This window comes from Miniopterus natalensis, chromosome 13 (genome assembly GCF_054644295.1).
Source record: "Miniopterus natalensis isolate mMinNat1 chromosome 13, mMinNat1.hap1, whole genome shotgun sequence".
Classification (NCBI taxonomy): Eukaryota; Metazoa; Chordata; class Mammalia; order Chiroptera; family Miniopteridae; genus Miniopterus; species Miniopterus natalensis.
Genome location: NC_142093.1, coordinates 28,444,746 through 28,460,411, shown reverse-complemented (window position 1 = coordinate 28,460,411; position 15,666 = coordinate 28,444,746). Strand labels below are relative to the sequence as shown.

The 15,666-nt window shown below is 40.1% G+C and overlaps 1 protein-coding gene and 1 non-coding gene across 5 annotated transcripts in view; both read right to left on the bottom strand.

Moving 5' to 3' along the window:
• SPTBN1 (spectrin beta, non-erythrocytic 1) overlaps positions 1–15,666 on the bottom strand; it is a 176,979-nt gene that overhangs the window by 115,231 nt on the left and 46,082 nt on the right. For all 4 annotated transcript variants that reach the window (XM_087823562.1, XM_087823563.1, XM_087823564.1 and 1 more), the window contains exon 2: positions 11,264–11,458. In XM_087823562.1, coding sequence (XP_087679688.1) covers positions 11,264–11,411 — 148 coding nt within the window. In that variant the 5' untranslated portion in view covers positions 11,412–11,458. The remainder of the gene's footprint in view (positions 1–11,263; positions 11,459–15,666) is intronic.
• On the bottom strand, positions 11,799–11,906 carry LOC148091634 (U6 spliceosomal RNA). The gene has a single exon (XR_015715586.1). It is a non-coding gene; the product is annotated as a U6 spliceosomal RNA (small nuclear RNA).

The window sequence follows — 15,666 nt, the reverse complement described above, 5'->3', positions numbered from 1 at the left end:
GAACATCACACGTTGCCATTTTATAAAATAGTTTTGTCTGAGTCAAGAACATCAATCCATCTGAAAATGTGTTGTGAAAATTTATTGTTACTGTCATCTGCCGAGGACCCACCCCCTTTCCAGGTGCAGCTCCATGTGGTTCCAGGAAAAGCTGCCTGGTTCTTCCATCCTGCACACCCCACACCACTGTCCACTGGTTCAGGAGCAGCCCCCAACCAAAGCATAGTAAATTACAGCCTCCCTATCAAACACCCCCAATGTTTCCCACTGGAACCAGAAAATGAGGGAACTGATGGATAACAAAGTCATGGGGCAGATGGCAACCCTATTTCCTGTCACCTGAAGACAACCTATAGGCGCAGAGACAAAAGCAAGAAACTGAGAGATGGAAAGACTTAATTTCTGTTGTTACGGGTCCTGTCTGCACCTTGCCTTTTCTTCAGATTGTGTTTATCTTCCCTTGATCACACAAGATACCCCAAAATCTTTCCCCCAAAGTCCTAATAATATAAAGTACCTTCCTCCACCATAATTCTGCATTAGAAATGCCAACCACAGCCTCCAACTGCCAGTCAAATGCCCTCAAAGCTGTAGGTGAATGGGGCTGGTGTGTTTTACACATATGGCCTCCTGCTCTTCACCAGCGTTGTGAATACCTCCTCTAAAGATAATCACTTTTAAATACCACATTGTTCTTAACCTGGTATGAAGGATTATCTGGGCATAGCAGAGCCCCATCTCCATGCTCACCAATCGCCATGCTCAACCTCACAGGAATCTGAACTGGAGAAAACTAGCATATTGAGTCATTTAGCTATAAGGTCAAAAGAGAAAAAAAAGATTGGCAGGACAGAGAGTTTGAACTATAGTACACCAAAGCCATGTGTGAGCTGAGTTATTAGCAAGCGGGTACTATTACTCTGCTGGGGGCTCCAATGAGGTGCACGACCCACCTGAAAGATGATGAATGCCCACAGCCCTACAGCAGCCTCTCAATCACTAATGGGTTTTCTGGGTCTCGTGCATCTGAAACTCTATAATAACCCTCCACTTCTCCTTCCCTACCCACTGCACACTTATCTTTTTTTATTCAGATAACTCAAGTGAATCTCTGTTCTCGACAACCAGAAAGGACTAACCAAAAATAACTGTGAACGCAGGATTCCTTTCAGAGATGCCAATCAGCAGACACAGACCAAATGCTTGTTATTCAGACACCTCCCATCGGATTACTATTTAATATGATCCCGTCAAACTACTGATGAATATTACAGTTCAATAATCAAAATCATCATCTTTGATCAAGCTAGTGTCAAAAATCAAAATGTACTTTAAAAAACTACTTAACATCTACCCAGCATCATTTTTCTCTATAAATTAGAAAATTAAATTCAATGGGTACCACTGAAGATGGTGGTTAAGTAAAACCGCAGATATCTGAATTGATTGTTAATATAAAACCTACTTTGTGACATTTTCAGTTTGTTCTTATCATGACGTTTTATTTTTTAAGTGTATAGGACTTTATAAATGCCCTGTATATATATTATATTTTTTATTTTTATCTTCTTATGTTGGTACCTGCTCACAGGCCCACTTTGGTAGAAAATTGGCAAAGGAGTTAAACTGTATAGTGAATTTAATAAAGGCAACAAATAGGAACATATGACACACCAAACACCCATCAGTAGGCTTTTTGATGACCATATCCGGGTAAATGAAAAAGTTCGTAAGTCTACAGTACTTCAGATGCCTACAATGGACCTGCCACCTGTTCCCAGGCAACTGCCAAATAAAAATCACAGTATTATGATGTTGGTAGCTCTCATAGAACTTTCTCTGTTCTTTTTCACTAAGAGCAGGAGAAATGAGGTACTGATATATGCTACAACATGGATGAATCTTAAAAACATTTCACTGCCCTGACCACTGTGGCTCAGCTGGTTGGAGCTTCATCCCATACACCAAAAGGCCTCGGGGTTCAATTACTGATCAGGGCACATACCCAGGTTGACCGTTCAATCCGCAGTTGGGGTGCGTGTGAGAGGCAACTGATCAATGTTTCACTTTCACACCAATATGTTCCCACGCTCCCCAAATCAATAAAAGCATGTCCAATAAAGCCAACATTATTTTACTAAGTGAAAGAAACCAGTCACAAAAGACAACACACTATGTTGTCTTTAAAGCCAACATTATTTTACTAAGTGAAAGAAACCAGTCACAAAAGACAACACACTATGTGATTCCATTTACACGAAATGTCCAGAACAGGCAAATCCAGAGTCAGAAAGTAGATTAGTGGTTGCTTTGGGAGGTGAAAATGCAAAGTGATGACTAATAGGTATGGGATTTCTTTTGAAGGTGATAAAAATGTCCTGGAATTAGTGGTGACTGCACAACTCTGAGTATATTCAAAACGCTGAATTGTATACTTTATAGGGTAAATTTTATGGTATGTAAACTATATAAGAGACAGACAGATGAGGACAGACACACATACATATGCACATACCACCCCCACCCCCGCCCGCCCCAGGCACACAGAGAACACCAGGAAAAGCATGAGAGAGGAGAAAAATCTTAAGTTTTTCCTCTTTTGCTTATTCAAGCAGTCCCCAACAAAAGAGAAGTTATATCCCTAAGTTCAATAATAAATCAACCACAACATTTGCGGGACTTTCTCATAGAAATGGTGATTGGCGTTCCTCAAGAGTAAGAGGCTGACTTAAGGAAAAGATTCTGGTCGGGTGGGAAGAGAAGTTAAGACAAAGACCAAGGGTGAATCAAAGGAAGTTTTCTGAGGTGACTGAGGAGTGGAACTTGGCGCTCTAGAGGACTGAGAGCAAGAAAGAGGTTTACTGAAGGAGAGGAACCAGTAGGCTGGTTCTCCCAGCCAGGATCATTCACCTTACCCACTGAGGAAGTTCAACCATGGCCAAGGTGTGAACAGAATTTGTGGGATGTAAGAACAGTAGCAGGAACCCAAGCTGACTTCAAAAGTGAGGATGGGGTCATTGACTGTGTAAGGAGAAAGAGAGGGGAAGGAAACTATACCCAGAAAAGAAAAGATCCCTGCATTCCTCTGGTCAGAGAACTACTGTGATATGTATATAGAAAATAAATTGAGGGTATCATCTGCGACATTTAATGACCCAAAACAGACTTTCTACTCAATAGCTTTTCGTGAACCTCTTTGATATGAAATGCTCTTTCGGATTCAGATTTCACAAATAATGGGTGGGTGTATTTCGTATACACTAGGGACCATGCCTCACAAATAATTCCAAATAATGCATAATTTAGGGAAACAGCCTCAAGAGTGAATGAAGGAAATAATAGATAGCTATTAAATCCCTGTTAACGCTGACTATAAAAATCTATCCCATCGTGCAAGAAGCCTTTCCCTTGAGGCATAAAAGTGTTTCTTTTGAACGGAGTTGTGGGTGTGTAAATAAGAAAAGCTCTAGCTTAATTTTCGAGGAATGTGTCCAAGATTGAGGTGGTGTATCATCTTGAGAAGCTGAAAGATGACTTTCTGCTTTATGAGAGGGGTCCTACAGCCCAGCCTCTTCTGTTTTGCAGCTGGTCTAAGGCCCAGTCTCTCTTTCTCCAAGTTCCAATGGTCTTTACATTACTCAACCCCATCCAGTTAAATTTTTTTCCCTCTTGTGATCAATACTTTTTTCTCAATTATTACAGCACTAATTGCCTATACTACTTTCTTGGTATTTGCATACATGTTTAGTTAATATTTCATGTAAATAGGTTTTATCTTCCTATTTAGATAATTCCAGACCATGTTTTATAGATCTCTTTACATATTCAACAGCAAGCTGGCTCTGTACTTTTACTAGAAAAAGTCAAATATAATATTTATATATATTTGTTCTGAAGAGGAGTGGTTGATGTGAATTAACAGTCTTACTCTGCAAAGTTTCTAAGTAAAACTACCATGTAATAGGAGACCATAAAAAAATATATATATAAACCACCTAATTAAAAACTCATGATTGTAGGTAGAAAAAACATTGATATCTCTCAAAAAAAAAAGAGGTAAACTTAAAAATCTTTTACAGTTTTAAAATAAGTTTTCTTCTATCTATATGCAAGTCTATCTATTTGGGGATTAAGTAAATAATTTAGGCCCATAACTTTAAGGATAGCTTGAAATTTACAGTCAACTAGGAGAGAGGGGTGACAAGTTCTGTTCTTGTTCTCAGTGTATAGAATCCAGCTCTTTTCTTCCCTGAGAAAGCCTATGCCTGAATATTCTTATCTATAACCACAAAATTTTTTTAGGATATAGTTTTCAAGTGTCTCCACTAATTTTACTTAGCACCAGAGAGCTAATTTAGGCCCAGAGAAATTTTCTGCTCTTCAGTACAAATTAAAAGGCCCAAAGAGTGATCAGGGCTGGAAAGGGAGACCCTCCGTCACTTCTCCCTCAAGGATAACCCACCCAGACAGGGGCTGTCGTGAGGCCAAGGATCACAGAAATTGTGTTTCCCAGACTGTAGGCAGTACTGTACTCAGTTTGGGGAGAATATTAAGCCTTCTCAAGTATCAAGATATCAAAACATAAACTGGGACCTACTTACTCAGGGAAAGGAAAGACTAATATTTTAAAGGAGAGATAAAGAGTTGATTTTCATTTACAAGGATAATAGGATGTGAGTATTAACTGAGAGCACTTAGGCCTGTCCCTGGAAAGTATTTCTCAAAGTGTATCATATATGTATTAAAAATTCAGGTTCCTGTGCTCCTTCCCACAACAGTGAATCTCAATTTATGGGGACACGGGGGACCTTGGAATATGCATTTTTAAACAAGTGTGATATTGCTTCTGCATCCAAGAACAGTGCTTGAGAGTAGAGCAGAAGTTTTCAGCGGAAAGAACGGAGTGTAGATGTTGTGAGGGCTCCGTCTGTCTTTGCTACTACCTTGCATCCATTTCATAAATGTTTAGTATTGAAAAGCACAAAAAGGAGAAGTGTTTGTTTTTAAAATAATTATTCACTTGATGAATTAATCCTCATCAAAATTTAAAATCACAAGTGGCCAACTACTCACTGCTTCATAAATATACCCAAGACCAAATACTTGATGAATATTTTAAAGCCCTTTTGTTGAGCAGGATCTACAAAGTTTTAGCCAATCAAAGTGTCTATGTGAGGACACTCGAATTGCACTGTCCAAATCCACAGCCACTGGCCACATGTGACATTGACCATGTGAAATGTGGGTAGTAAAATACATGCTGGAGTTCAAAGGCTTAATATAAAAGATGTAAAGTATCTCATTAGTAACTTTTATACTCATTATGTGGGGTGATAATATTTTAGATAAGTTGACTAACTGAAATATCTAACAGAAAAACTTAAAATCACAATGGGCTAGTACTATATTTCTTTTGGGCAGCACAGATCTGGATATTTAAAGTAAATTATTGCTTTAGCTGATTAAATGCTCCACCAAAATTCTTGGTCACTCAAATAAATGCCTATATTTAAAGGAGCCTGGCCTATAAATACAGCCATGAATAATTGTTATTTACTCTATATATGAAATGTGAAAGATACAATTAGGTGCTAGTACCTCATTTTACTATGGCTATCACTTGTCCTTGATGTATCCATAATCATGTAAATTCAAGGTCAATTTTTTGCCATGTTCATAGCTTAGCAGGAAGGTTCTTACACAAAATTTTAGCTTATAAATGTTGATGAGTGACAACCCCCAAAGTAATCTCATTTTTAATTTTTATTTTTTTAAATCTTCACCAAAAGATGTTTTTTTCCATTGCTTTCCAGAAAGAGAGGGAGGGAGGGAGGGAGGAACATCAATGCAAGAGAGACACACCAATTGGTTGCTTCCTGCACGAGCCCCTACCTGGGCTAGGGATCGAGCCTTCAACCAAGGTAGGTGCCCTTGACAGGAAATCGAACCCCAAGACCCCAAGACCCTTCCGAGGGCTGTTGCTCTAACCACTGAGCAAAACTGGCCAGGGCTAATTTCTTTTTTAAAAATGCTCATTCATACACAAGCTTTCTCCTACCACCTCTATATACCATTATTTTTTAGAAATAAAAATTTGTATTATTATTCAGAAATAAACACTAAATATTTTGGTGTATATCTTCCCAATTTTTAAAATTCATTATTTATGAGTGTTGATGGAAAAAATATTAATTCTATTTACTTTATCAATATTTTCAAGCTAAATGTTGCACTTTTTAAAAGACTACTTTTCCTATTTCCCTTAATTTGTGTGGATTCCACAAAATATATCCGACAACCATAAACACACATCACCTACCAAAAAAAACATTTGCCTTTTACATTTCTTGGAAACTGTTAATAAAGTTTTATGTTTTAGTTTCATTTCAAATAAAATGCTGGTTTCCCCAAAGGCCAGCTTATTCTGAATCCCTTTCTCATCACCACATGTCCTACGCTGCTGGGGCCATTCGGTCAGAGGTCAGGAATGCGGGCCTGCTGTCCGGGGAAGTGGGCAATCATTTACAGAATGCATAAACATCCTTCCGCAGCGCTCTGCAGGTCTCCGGGCTGAATCAGCGTGCTGTGATCACCCTACTACACAACGTGATGGGCCAATGCTCTTCCTATCTTCCTTCTGAAGTTGAATGGTAGCACATTCAAGGTTAGGCATAAGTATGTATCTCACTGGCCTAGTACATATAAAATGTTTGAACATGTGACCATCATAAATATTAATACTAATTTTTCCCTAAAACTTGCCTAAGTCTTAAATGTTTTTAAGCTGAAAGCTTGTGAGACTCCCGATTCACCCAGTTTGTGTGAAGGGAATGCTTTCAGATAAAGCTTTTCTCTACTTTGAGAAAATGCTGGTGTTTTCAGTTGTTACCAGGAGAGGCTCTAGGTAGATAATGAAGACGGGAGAATTCAGTTCTCTGTCATTCCACTTATTTCCCTCTGATGTTTCTAACTACTAAGGAGCAGGAAGGGTGATGAGTGCCTGAGATACGAGTCAGGCTTTCAAGCAAAAAAGTTTAAGGAGAATGGAAAGATTCAAAGCTCACTGGGCATTGGACATGAACCAACTTCACACTCTTTCATCTTTGTGCCGATAAATTGGAACTTGACAAGTGATTACAGGCCTAATTTCTACTTTAAAAAAAAAAAAAAAAGGCCATATTACACACTACACTGGGCAAACCCCACAGGGTAAGGGCTCTGTCCCACTTCAGATGCCAGTTGCTGGTCCCAGGCCACTGTACTTCTGACTGAGTGGCTATAAATTTAGCGGTTCCCGTGACAACCCTTCATCAGGTTCAATAATTTGCTAACACAACTCACAAAACTCAGGAACTAACGTTTTTTTTAATTTTTAAAAAAATATATCATTATTGATTTCAGAGAGAGGAAAGGAGAGGGAGAGAGATAGAAACATCAATGATGAGAGAGTCATTGATCGGCTGCTTCCTGCACGCCCCTGACTGGGGATCAAGCCCTCAACCCAGGCATGTGCCCTGACCAGGAATCAAACCCCGATCACCTGGATCCTAGGTCGACGCTCAACCGCTGAGCCCCGCCTGGCTGGGCAGGAACTAACGTTTTATTTATGTCTGTCAGTTTATTATAAAGTGTATAACTCAGGAACAGCCAACTGGAAAAGGTGCATAGGGCAAGGTATGGTAGGGGGCAGAGCTTCCATACCTCCCAGCAGACTGACGTGTCTCCCAACCCAGAAGCTCTCCAAACCTTGTCACATTTATTTATTTATTTATTAAATATATCTTTATTGATTTCAGAGAGAGGAAAGGAGAGGGAGGGAGAGAGACAGAAACATCAATGATGAGAGAGTCATTGATCAACCCCGATTGCCTGGATCCTAGGTCGATGCTCAACCGCTGAGCCACGCCCGGCCGGGCAAACCTTGTCACATTTAGTGGTTTTATGGAGGTTTCATCATGTAGGCACAATTGATTAAATCATTGGTCACTGATGATTAAACTCAATCTCCAGCCCCATCTTTCCTGCAGATTGGTGGGTAGGGCTGAAAACTCTCACCTTCTAATCACTTGGTGTTTCCAGCAATCAGTCCTGTCCACTTAGGGCTATCTAGGGGGTTCTCACCCTAAGTCACCTCATTAGCACAAATCCAGCTGTGATGAGGTTCTTTATGAATAAAGAAAAGAAAAAATTCCAAAGGTTTTAGGAGTTCTGGGTCAGAACTGGGGACAAAACGAAATTTATTTCTTATTGTACCAGAGTTAAAACCAGTTCCTGAAGACAAAGGAGCAAGTAGCTTACCTCACCTTATTGCCTTAGGGATACACACATTTAAACCCACTGAGTAAAGGACACAAGACAAGGTGGTGGTGACACCATCAATACAAGATGCACTGCACTGTAAAAAGATAAATGTCTTTCGTGAATCACCTCGGAATTCAGACTAAAGTGCATCTTTGAGGTAACACTGTTGGGTTTGATACTTTAATTCTCCCTAGACTTTAGCTGGGTCCAGATGAAAGGGTCTCAGACACCCAAGGAAGTAGATCAGGCAACTATCAATACTCTACACACCAGCCTCAAATGTGATTCCCCAAACCAGCCACCTCAGCATCACCTGGGAACCTCTTAAAAATGCAAATTATCAAGCTCCATCCTAGGCTTCCTGCATCAGAGACTCTGGGAGTAAGCCCGGCAATCTGTGCTTTAACAAGACCTCCACGTGGTTCTGCTGCCCACTCAAATTCTAGAACCCCTGCTCTAGACACTGCTGGACTATTAAGTTCCTCCTGCTATCTGCGTGTAAGATTCAGAGATTTTTTTCTGTTCCACAGAAAACTGGGAAGTCAGATAATAAGATAGCTTCCTCTGATAAACAGATGGTTTTTCTGGTATCTTCTTGATTCATTGAAAAAACTTTTTAACGTCATTTAACCGAGAGGCAGCACATTTTCTTTTCAGTAACACGTGTGGTTACTCATGACTTCTTCTAAATCACAGGATGCATTCTTGAGCCTTCAAATAATTTTTTAAAGCATGTTTCAATTACCCATTATCAAAACTCTACACTGAAGAGCTTTGATTCATTTTGTATTTTACTGAATACAGAAAAATAGTATGCACTTGGAGCCACTCTGCCTTCAGACATTTACCAGCAGTATGACCTTGAGTAAGCTATTTAATTTCTCTACTCCTCAGTTTCCTCATCCATACATGGTAGATAATAATAATCTCCTTCACATGGTTGTTATGGGATTAACTGTTAATATATACAATGAATGCATTGAGAACAGGGCCTAACACACAGTAAGTACCATATTGAGTACTTACTATTATTATCATAACTGTAATAGTTCAGAGACTGAGATAACATAGAGGGAAAGATCTCCCAGGAAGTGTACAAACAACTGATCAACACCAAGGACAGCTCGGCCTCTCCTCTGGAACTGTAGAAAAGAACAGACACAAAGAGAAAGATAGTGCTCTGCAGTATGCAAGCAAAATTCTCCTGAAAAGGGAGACATAATACTTAATAGCCTGGGGTCAGAAAGGGAATGACTCACAGCCAAAGATAACTGGCCACCAACATCACATTGAACTAAAGGTTCAATGAAGATTGGAGAAGAGGTAAGAGATTAAAGTACAAATCAATCCACTAGCACAAGCCAGGATCATGGTTTCCATAAGGTTCCATGTTAATGAATAAGCTAGAAGATAGAGCTCCAATTCTAGAGTGACTATCTGGTTAATCATTCATTTATGCCCTCAAATCAGGCAAGCTCAGGAAAGATCTTTAAATCACTTCCACTCAAGAAACAAATTATCCTAAGGCAGCGGAATGATTTCCCCAGAGCATTTACATGGCTGCCTCCCCGAGGTCCTTTTCCTTCTCCCTGTTATATTCTGAGTTTTCTAGCCAGGCTGTTTGGGTGAGACTGATCCCTCCCAAACTCCCCCAAACCCCCATGACTCTAGGAGTGGATCCTGATTAGCTGATGCCAGTCAGCATATCCTCTTCTCTAATTCTAGTGGGAGAGATTCTGACAGGCACGCAACCCAAGCCACGATCAATCAGGCCAGTGAGACTGATCCCAGGACCATGATATAAGCACTGGGGAAGCAGAGGTGCTTTTTTTCTGCTACATGTCCTTACAGACAGATCTGGGACCTGGGGCAGCTACCTTGAGACTACAGGGTCCCTAGAGCCTACCTGAGAATAAACCCGCACTAGCAAGTAAAGCCAAAAAGTGGGAGGAAGAGACTAGGTTCTGGTCACACCACTTAAGCCCAGGACTAAGTCTTGCTTAAGAACCAATTTGTATACTATTTGATCAATAAATTCTCTTTGCCTTTTAAACCACTTTGAGTTAGGTTTCCTTTTAGTTATAATCAAGAGGATTCTAAATTATATGTGCCTCATAATTAGATTACACTGTAAAGGCAACAAAGAAGAGTGAGCTATATTCATAATTAATAGTAAACTCACCTGATTAAGTCATGACTATGACTTACTTGTCATAATTAAAGACATTAGGGGGAAAAAATCATAAAGCAACTTTTCTCATTTGGAGACCATTTTATTTGAAATCTCAAAATACAGATGCAAGGCACTGCATAAACTCCACTCTTACCCTTGGTTTACATATATTCAAGTACTGCTGAGTTTTCATTGTGACAGAAATGAAAGGGCAATTTCAGGGCAAAACACTCCCCCACCCCACAGTGAAGTGTGTCTTAGGTAGTCAACTGAACAAGGGGGTGAGAAATCACTAAGTAAGGATGTGTCCCTGCTAATTCTACTGAATCGGTAACAAACTTACCTGTTATAGCCTTAAATGTGCCCTCACAAAATTAAGCTATTGGTTTTTATATTTAAAGCCCTGGCATGTGATACTAACTAACCTGGGTCAAAGTAAGTAGTCTACTGTAAGAGGTCAGGTAGACCAAGTACACAGGTTAGTTTGTATATTTATGCTCCGTTATTTTCAAATGTAAGATGCATCAAAAATAAGCAAATTCTTAAAATTCCAGGGCAGCTCTTTCTAAACTGCTATAAAAATCACTATGTTCTAAACCATTTTGGCCTCAGGGAGTGACAGTTCTCCAAATGTGGAACTGGTTACCTTACGAAATGGTCAGCTTGCTCTTGTGGGACATGTTTAAGTGGAAGTGAGCCAACCTTGTAAGGGAGACAGACAGGGTGGATGATTTTAAAGGAACTGTAACACATCCTGGGCCTCAGGGCTGGGCTGTGAAGGAGACTTACCTGCCAGAGCCTTGATGCGGGACCGCTCGAAGAGCCTCGCAGAGCTGTTCTCATTGTCCCAGTCGTCCACATCCCAGCGGTTGTTGACATCGCTGTACTGCTGTTGGATCTCAATGTTGTCATAGTCTGTGGCTACTGTGGTCGTCATCTTGAACTGTCTCAGCTGCTCCTCCACATCAGCTCCTTCTTAGAGTTCTGTGAGAAAGAAAAGGAAAAATCTAATTAGTGGTCTAAAGGGTGTAGAGTCCTGACATAAACCTACCTGGATAAAGGTGAGTAGAAGGAAAAATAATTCACACATATCAAGAACAGGTCTCTGGATTCAATCAAAACTGTGCTTTTGAACTTCAGCACTGCCTCATAGCACATGTGTGACCTTGGCCAAGGTACTTAACATCTCTGAGCCTCAGTTTCCCCAACCATCAAGAGAGAAGATACTCTACAGGTCACTGAGAGGACTGAATGAGATGATAGATGCCCAACGAAGGATGAGTTTTCTCCCTTATTTCTGAAGTTTAAACTTAACAATTTTTTTAAAAATATGGAATGAATCACAAATTTGTGTGTCATACTTGCACAGGGGCCATGCTCATGTATCTCTGTATCATTCCAATTTTAGTGTGTGTGCTGCCGAAGCGAGCACTAAACTTCACAATTTTAAAGTTTTTATCGGAACTGGATGAACAGCCACTTGGGGCTTCTGAATGAATTCATTTATTCCTATTGTGTATCACCATAAACCAAAATCTTTTAACTTCTGGAGATTCAGAAAATGTTATATAAGAGATCAGATAATTTCATCTAAACATCTCATCTACATATTAGAAAGCTGGTACCCGAGATTAAATGAGATAGTAAATGAATGACACCAAGGACAGTACCGGTGCATAGTAGATAATAATGACTGCAATTATTTATATTGCTGTGTTGTTATAAATTCTTACTACCAACACCAATACCCACTCCCCAGGGACCCACCCATGGTCACAGTGTTTTCCAGGGATAAGTGGTGAATAAGAACCTAGGCCTCAACTTTTGGCCCACTGCTGTCTTTATTAAAGTACCCTCAGAGAATTGAGAAATACAGTTAGCTTTGAATATAGCTTCTCCCTTCAATACAGCTATTATTTAGTCATTGAACCAGAATGCACTGAGGACTTACTAGTGCTCAGCCTGTTCCAGTTGCTAGAGATAATAGTAAACAAGATATGGACCAGGTTTTAGTAAAGCTTTTATCTCAGTAGGAGGAGCCAGATAAAAGGCACACAAGAAAAGGCAAGATAGTTGAAAGAAAAGAAAAGTGGAGTGATATGATAGTGAGAACACATTTTAGATCTGGTGGTCAGGGGAGGCCTCTTGGAGTAGGTATTTATTTAAACTGAGATCTCAAAAGGAACAGGTCAAAAGGAATAGCATTCCAGGCAAAACAAACAGCTGTGTAAAGGCCCTATGTTGAGAAACAGCACGTCTTTTTGGAGGAATGAAGAGGTCAGTGTGTCTGGAGTCTGTCCCGTGGGCAGGGGGAGACACAAGGAGATGAGGTTGGAAGGGTATGTGGGGCCAGACCACAAAGGGCTCTGTGAACCTAAGTGTGATGGAAGGTACTGCACGACTTTAAGCTAATAAATGACACCACTGGATGTATGTTTTTAAAAGATCAATCCTGGTGCTGCAGGGAAAACACAATCCAGGAGGCAAGGATGAGCTCTTAATTCCTACTGGTGCAGTTAAATTCCAGAATGTTTTATATACAAAGCCATCTAGGTAAGTTAAGAAGTTAGGGGTAGGAATATGCCCCATCTTAAGATTCAATGATTTATTATCATATTTTAATAATAAATGGATGCTCATTTAGCAAAAGCCTCATTCATTTGCCGTGCACCAAGAATATGCACACAGACTAGAATTAGCAGGTCTAATCACTAGAGCTTGTGCACTAATAAAACCAGCCTGCCATCCAGCAACAACAAAATGATCACTTGAGCTGATTTTGTCTCCTCACAGATGCCACCATGCAAAGAAAATAAACCACATATGTTGAAGTGAAACATTTCTCTTACTGTGCTTAAAATGTAGCTTTTCTCAAGTTCCAGCATGCAACCAGGTTTCCACGGCAAATAAATTAAGCTGAAACAAACAAACTCCACCTTAAACAGTATAATTATTGGTGGCACAAGCACAGAACTGCCTGCCCTTTTGTCATTAGCTGTTTTCTCACAAGCTATCCAAGAACATCGCCAATACACCCTACATATTCCTAAGGAAAAAACACTGTGTCCATCGTATGACTGAGCCACACACCTGTAACTCGGATAGTCACCCATCTTTGCTCCAACAGAAACATCTTGAATGGGAGTAAAATCCTGGATTCTTGCCAGGCAGACATAATCAATCCCAACAACATAAATTTATCAGTAATTTTAATAATTACATTAGCAATGTATTTATAAGATTTCATAAAAATACAAAAAAGTTTCCAAAACCTAAGCCAGTTAAGTATATTCTACTGAGTGATCTTATAATTGCTCTTGGCATGCAGTTATAACTCTCTTCCCAAAAAACCCCAAAACCTGAGACTGTCATTTGAACTTGGAAATGGTTAATTTTCTTGACTAGATCAATACCAAAGACTTTCACAAAATTCAGCCTTGGAGGATACCATCTCTAAGGGGGGAAAATGTGAAAGTGCTATTAATACCAAATTTCTGAAAGCACAGAAAGTGTGATTTCACCCAACGCAAGGTGAAATCTAACCACTTCAGTCCAGATTTGTTTTGGCTATTTGGTGCCACCTGCTGACCACTGAGAGCACACCTCAGTCTGCAGGGCAGCTACCAACCTGTGCCTGGACTTCACCACATCTAACTCCTGAGTACGCCCTACTACAACCCTTTCCCCCTTATGAATCTTTCCCTGCCATCGATTTAGCCCCCAAATCACCAAGTACTTCCCACAAATTTCTCAACAAGCAAGTGTTAATCCTTTCCTTAAGCTAAAAGCAAGTCCTTCAGAGAAAGTACATTTTTTTCCCTAAGAATTCTTTTTAATCGTGACAAAGAGGAGAGTGGGAAGCAGAAGTTCTTACTAGTCTGTGTACAAAAGAAACATTGATGCTATTAAGTTATTCTTTTTATTTGATTGCTTCCCTCGAGTGTTTAAGAATTTGGATACCAGGGACATTTTAATATTCAGGGCACTGTCAGAAGCAAAACGTCCCACATCCCCACCAGGACAGTGGTGAAAGGGTGCTCCTAGGTAGTCAACAGCAACAACAAAGTGACCCAAAGGTGAAGGAACAGTCAGAGTCAAGGAAAGGGCATGAATGGATGAGTGTGCCCATGGCGTGGGGTGTCCAGAAAAACCACTGTGCTACAAACATCCTTATCTTCCCACCCATTTCAACAAGGGCTGTGCCAGCTGGGAAGGCAGTTTAGGGCACACATATAGGTGTCCCCAGGAGGTTGTGTATAAGGGGCTAGATTCTCCCAAGGTGCTATCAGCCACCATGTGTCCCAAGGGCCAGTGAAGCAATCTGTACTTCTTAAACGGCTGTGGGAAGATTAGGAGAGAAGAGAGGGGGTCTGGCCACCTTGGAATTCTGCCTGATGGTCCTGCCATTAGGAAATCTTACTAGGACTACATAAGGCTGGCATAAGAAAACACAATCCTCTCTCCTAGAAAAGGGTTCTCATTAACTCTACTGGCTCAGTGATGGCCCAGATTCCATCTAACTTGATCACCATGGCAGGAATTCATTTAAAAATCCTTGAATGGCTAAAATCCAATAATATCCTGGGTGTGTTATGGATAATACCCATGTTTTTTGTGGCTTGGTTTTGAGAAGATGGTTAGAAGTATATCCCTACCTTCACTTCTCTTCTTCATCTCATGTGTGTGTAAAAATAAGGAATATGTAAAAAAAAGCCAAGCCTCCTCCGCCAAATTTCTCTTCTTTAAATCTTATGTCCTATGAACTAGGATTTTCCAAAAAAAAATACAAAGAAATTCCAAAAGCTTTATCATTTACTGTTTCAGTAAGAACACAGTGATTTTATTTCTTCCAACTGGCAGAGCGAGACAGAAATGGATGAGGAATGATTATCCTAGACCTATGAGGCAAAGAGGTTCCTACAGCCCTGGCATATGCTACCACAAGGTCATAACCATCAGGAAAGACACTGGAGCATTCTATTAGCTGTCCTCTTTATTGATTAAAATTCTGAAAGTCAATACCTGGCAAAGCCCAGACAGAAAAGACTTTATCTGTTCTGTTACTTTCCAAGATTCCGAATCAATTTTCCATGTCCATGTCACACAAGTATTAGACCATAGGTTTTTTTCTTGATAGTGTATCTCCAAGCTTCTCTCCCCCGCCTTCTTCTGTTACTCTACAAAAATCCCTG